The following is a 6,000-nucleotide window of genomic DNA, read 5'->3' as shown; positions in this document are numbered from 1 at the left end:
TACGTCTTTTCTGTTCGTGGGATCTTAGTTACCAGCCTCACTCAGTTAACTTTGTATACTCACTGATATACTTCGGTATCCGGAAGTAATGCCTCGTCGCCCTGCACTACAAGAAAATGTGCAGAATACGAAGAAGAGGAAGTATTTGCGGAGAAACGAGTGTTCGATCGTCTCTAATGTTATTACAGCGTGTGTTAAAGAGGCAACACAAAAAGAACTGTTGGCTAATATTTCCAGTCCCAATCAAAGGACTGCAATTTATGTAAACGCCAGCGTCACCACAATAGGACGCATAAGGAAGGAAAAGCGAAAATAAGCCGCATGCTTTACTGGAATCGCCAGAATTTTATCGTTATAGACAGTTGCAGAATCACGTAAAACCTTTGATGCTTATGAAACAGTAGCATTTGAATGTACTCTGTCACTAAATCTCTATCTCGTTTACTATTCTCCTGATTCTAAGACATATTACTCAAAAAATGTGCGCAATAGCTATTCTAAACACTGCTGAAATTTCCTTCGAAACATGTACACCGATTCCGAACTTCTAAGTAAAAAGCTTGACATACGAGGTGCGTTCACATATGAATTTTTATTTTTTGGTAAGAACTTTATTTGTTAATCTGCAGCAATGTTATCCTCTTCAAAATATTTGCCATTACGCAATATACACTTATGCCAGAGCTTTAACCAATTCCCGAAGGCCGCGCGGAGTGGCCGTGCGGTCGAGGCGTCTTGTCACGGTTCGCGCGACTCCCCCCGTCGGAGGTTCGAGTCCTCCCTCGGGCATGGGTGTGTGTGTTGTCCTTAGCGTAAGTTATTTTGTGTTAGATTAAGTAGTGTGTAAGTCTAAGGAACGATGACCTCAGCCGTTTCGTTCCATAGTCCTTACCACAAATTTCCAAATTTTCCAATTCCAGACACGCTTTAGTAACTGTTTCCTCGGGATAGTTTATAGGTCTCTTAACTGTGCATTTTTAATCTCATCCGTGCTTGTAAAACCACTGTCCTTTAAGACCGGCTTTGAAATGTTTATACGACTTGTATGTACTCGGTTTACTGATAACACTCACCAAAAGCAATATTTAACATTTCTAAAAATTTCATACACTTTATTCAATTGTTATAACAAAATGTAATACAGATACTCTAATTTGTTTTTATACAAAATAAATAATCGTTGATGCTACCAAAACACATGTAACCTTTTTGGCAGCTGACTGAGTAAATACCCAATATGCATAACATTGTTCACATACTTTTCAGACATGTTTACGAAGACAGCGAGAAAAAATTAGTGACACAACACACAAAATTATAAATTTCTGCTTACTTTTTAAATACTCTTCGTGTTGGAAGAATTGTTAAGTTTCAATGCAGCTTTCTAAAGAAAACTTCCAACTTTTAGTAGAAACACAAAGTAAGAAGAAGCCTTAAATTCTAGAGATTGATAGCGTTATATGGGGTTCGTTTTACGAATGACAAAAGAGGGACATACATTCACATGAACAGGCATTCGTTTCTATGTTTGTAGTAGAATCAAGACTTCCGTTCTTATGTTTATAAATATTACCTTATAATGTTGTGTTTCGGAAGAAGCTATCATCTTTTGTAACCCTTATAGTCTTAACGCATTTGCTAAAAATAAACGCAGCAGCGGGGACGTATCTGCACACGACGTCGCCACAGATTTAAAGCCCGCGCCGCGGCAGGGCCGACACTACTTTGTGAAACAGCTTGTAGAAGCGCCTCGTGACGTAGGTGGGTTGGCACAGTAGGGACTCGCTCGCTCGCTCTTGAGTATACCGACAGACTATAATTGGCTCTGTAAAGTTGCTGATCCATTTTTCAGTCCATGTGGCATGCAGCAATACTGATATCGACCAGACACAACTGTGAATGCAGCCTTAGGACGGTCTCCCAATGTTACCTCTTATTGATGCTATCCATTTTGTATGTCCATAGTTGTAAAATAACGACATTGGCCTAATATGAAATTTCCTGGCAGATTAAAACTGTGTGCCGGACCGAGACTCGAACTCGGGACCTTTGCCTGTCGCGGGCAAGTGCTCTACCGAGCACTAGGTTCGCAGGAGAGCTTCTGTAAAGTCTGGAAGGCAGGAGACGAGGTACTGGCAGAACTAAAGCTGTGAGGACGGGGCCTGAGTCGTGCTTGGGTAGCTCAGACACAGTCCGGCTTTCGCCGCCGTGCAGTGCGGACGTGTTGTTGTTTCCGCTTGCGGAGCGCGCGATCTCGCTGTTGTTTACATTTCTGCGTCCGTCACTTACGTGTCGCTTACGTGCACTAGAACCATGGCCAACCGTTTTCGAAAATCAACTCTACGATTCAACTCCTGCAACGACTACGCACGACCAAAGGCTTTGGAAGTGGAACGCTTCCCACGCGATGTTTCTAAGATCCCAGCTTCTGACATCTTGGGCATCCATTTGTCCATATTAAGCAGTACTGTGTACGTCAAAGTCGTCAATGACGCGGTATGTGAAAGACCATGGATTACGCTTTTGCCACGCCGACGGCAATGTCGGAGCGGTCACTGTTGACCATGCCAGCTTAGGAATGGCCACCATACGAGTTTTCAAACTCCCGTTCGAGCTTCCGGCGGAAGACGTTATCGCGGCTTTCCGCCCCTATGGCACTGTACATGGCCACACTGCCGAACGCTGGGCGCAATTCCAAACGTACCCCGTTCTTAACGGTGTACGGCAGATCACCATCGACCTCCATCGCCACGTGCCATCTTACCTGCAAATTAGCGGGCGCCGCGCGGTTGTCATATACGACGGCCAACCCAAGACCTGTTCCGGGTGCGGCAAAGAAGGCCACCTCAGACCTGAGTGTCTTCAGCGACGAATCACCCAATTGCCAGCCGCTACCGTGGCACCTCCGGCTCCGACGACGGTTTTACCTATCACCTACGCATCGGCGCTCTCTTCTCCTCCCACCGGCCGCCGCCCGTCTGATCATGTACCGGTGACCCTTCCAGGTGCTACGGATACCGCCGGGGCCGACACGTCGCGCTCAAAGCCTGACGCTACTCCGGCGCCACTACCAACAGCGACGACTTCCGACACCCACCCGCCTGAACATATGGACGCCCCTTCATTTGACGTTCCCGCGACGGCCTTCCTCTCAGAGCGACGCGACTCCCTTCCGTCTCCCGACACGGAGGGACGAACCCGCAAACAACGTTCACCTAAGAGGCGCAAGAGGAGGCGCCGTACGGTCTCGGAACGAGACGGATCACCTCCCCCTGATGCTCCAGAGGCCGTCCGACCCGACGAGGCCTCGGAGAACCTACACGACGATACGAATGACGACAACATGACGCCGACTGCGGATGCGTCGATGCCTACTCTACTGGCTCGCTCAGGTGCTCCTGAACCAATGGCCTCCACCGATGCGACTGCCGCCGAGACGTCCTCCGCCCCTACGACCGAAGCGGAACGTACGACCATCACAACGACAGCGCCTTCAATGGTGTGGAGTGAGGACGTCGATGAGGACCCGGACCACACGCTGGAGATAGAGTTACCCCAGACGGATGCATTGTTACGCCGCTGATAACGCCGTCAGGTGGCGTACGGCACGACTCACCGTTGCCTCGCCCCTCTTCAACCTGCGCCGGTGGAGTTCCCCTCCACGGCGGGGTACGGCTCCAAACCTACCGAATAGCGACGATCAACGCTAACACCATTAGCTCACCCGTGATACTTCAACTGCCGCGAGAGATGATACGGGCGTCGGACGTCGATATCGCACTACTACAGGAAGTGCGCTTGGCCACACGTCCAGACGTCGCGGGATATAACACTTATCCTTCTCCTGGTGACCACCTGGGACGCGGCGTAGCCATCTACGCCAGAGAAGGCATTCCAGTGGCCGATATCACATACAATCCATCTGCCAGAGGCATGGCAGTCACCGTCATGGGGACGCGTATCGTCAACATTTACGCTCCGTCAGGCTCCACCCGCAGACGCGACAGGGCACTCTTCTATTCAGAAGAAATCGCTCCTTTGTTTCTTGGACGCTGCGACCATTACTTGCTTGGGGGTGATTTTAATTGTGTCTTGCACCCTAAAGATCAAGTGCCCCACTACAACACCTGTCAAGAACTGCGTCTTGTCGTCCGAGATCTGTTGCTCCGCGACACTTGGGAAGTTCGGCACGGAGACGCGCCTGGACATACTTACCAGACGAGTCACTCCGCGAGCCGCCTTGATAGAATTTACGTCTCTCGGGAACTCACACCTGCAGTCCAAGGTATAGAACTTTGGACCCTGGCCTCTTCGGACCACTGTGCCTACATCTGCAACATTCTCTTCCCCAAGCAAGTGGTCTGGCGTAGTCGTGCACCGTGGAAGCTAAACACCTCCCATCTTCATGATCCCGAATGTCTTCAACGTGTTACCGAGACATGGGCCACCTGTGAACGTCGCTTACCTAAATACTGCACGACCTTGACCTGGTGGCTGGAATGTGCCAAACCTGCCATTCGACGTACTTTGATTCAGTATGGAAAGGAAGTTGCTATGTGGCGCCGGTACACTACCGACTATTTCTACGCCGTTCTCCGCGACCTGGACGCCCAACCGCCCACCCCCGACACCCAGAGGGAACACAGCAGGATTAAGGCGCAAATTATAACTTCGACACACCGTAGACTGCAGGGGGCTATGGTGCGAACCCGATGTCAAGATTCGGCGGAACAAGAACATCCGACCATGCATCATATCGCCTCCGATAGGAAACATCGACGACAACAATTCATCACTGAGATCATTACGGCCGGCACGTCACTTGCCAGGCCGTAATCGTCAGTGCCTTTGTCGACCACTACCGCACAATGTACCAGGAGGAGACTACCAACAACCACGCTGAGTAGTCTGTGTTACCACACGTAACTCGCACCCTCACCAGCGACGAAGCGGACGAGCTGATGGAGCCCATTACGCGTGACGAAATCCACGATGCAATCAAAAAAGGTGCTCTGAATAAGTCACCTGGTGTCGACGGATTGCCGATAGAATTTTATCGCGCTTTCTTCACACTAATGGCGTCACGGTGGACAACGATGCTTCATGAACTGCTGACGATGGGGAACGCCGTACCACCGTCCTTCGTCACGGGAATTATTATACCCATCCAAAACCGACACCAGGTGTGACGACAGCAAAACGCAGACTGCAAAATTTTTACACGCCTACTGGCAACGCGATGCCGCAAGATCCTGTCTAGCATTCTATCCCCGGAACAGACAACTCCGGGCGGCTCAGTTAATATACAAACGGCCACAGGAGAATGTCGCGATTTAATTGCACTGGCAGCAGCGTGCAGACTTCGCGCCGCAGTGGTTGCCATTGATTTTGACAGCGCATTCGACAAAGCGCGGCATCTTTTTCTGTTCTCAGTGATGAACCGCATGGGTTTTCCACCAGCCTTTATCGACGTGATCCGGCGCCTGTACGGCACCGCCGAATCGCTGATTCAGGTTAACGGCCGTGTGGCGGGACCAGTGGCGATCCGGCGTTCCGTACGGCAAGGCTACCCACTTTCGACCCTACTCTATGCCATAAGCCTGGAGCCACTCATCGGGAGTCTGACGAGCCATCTTTCTGGTCTCACTTTGCACCAGCACAGTTTTCGATGTCGTGCGTATGCGGACGACCTCCTCCTCTTGATCCGCTCACGGAGTGAAACACACACGGTACTTGATTTGATATCAACGTACGGCACTGCAGCGGGCAGTAACATGAATGTGGCTAAATCCGCGGCGATGCCCATTGGACGCGGCCTCTCACACGACGACTTAGCACCTCTCCCGTGTGTACAAAAAGTACGATACCTTGGTATCATTTTCACCTCCACCGCTCCGCTGCCATCAATTATCGGCGTGCACTCCAAACTATCCGCACGACGGTGCGACAAAATCTTCTCCGACGACTCGATTCTTTACAACGTGTCCAATACCTCAATCA

The 6,000-nt window shown here is 50.3% G+C and overlaps 1 protein-coding gene across 1 annotated transcript in view; it reads left to right on the top strand.

Annotated features, from left to right (window-relative positions):
• The first annotated feature begins 3,343 nt into the window (after positions 1-3,343).
• Positions 3,344-6,000, top strand: part of LOC126176077 (uncharacterized) — a 59,303-nt gene continuing 56,646 nt past the window's right edge. The window contains exon 1 of the mRNA XM_049923212.1: positions 3,344-3,549. Within this exon, the coding sequence (XP_049779169.1) occupies positions 3,344-3,549 (206 nt within the window). The remainder of the gene's footprint in view (positions 3,550-6,000) is intronic.

This window comes from Schistocerca cancellata, chromosome 3 (genome assembly GCF_023864275.1).
Source record: "Schistocerca cancellata isolate TAMUIC-IGC-003103 chromosome 3, iqSchCanc2.1, whole genome shotgun sequence".
Taxonomy (NCBI): domain Eukaryota; kingdom Metazoa; phylum Arthropoda; class Insecta; order Orthoptera; family Acrididae; genus Schistocerca; species Schistocerca cancellata.
This window is presented reverse-complemented; position numbering and strand designations above follow the sequence as displayed.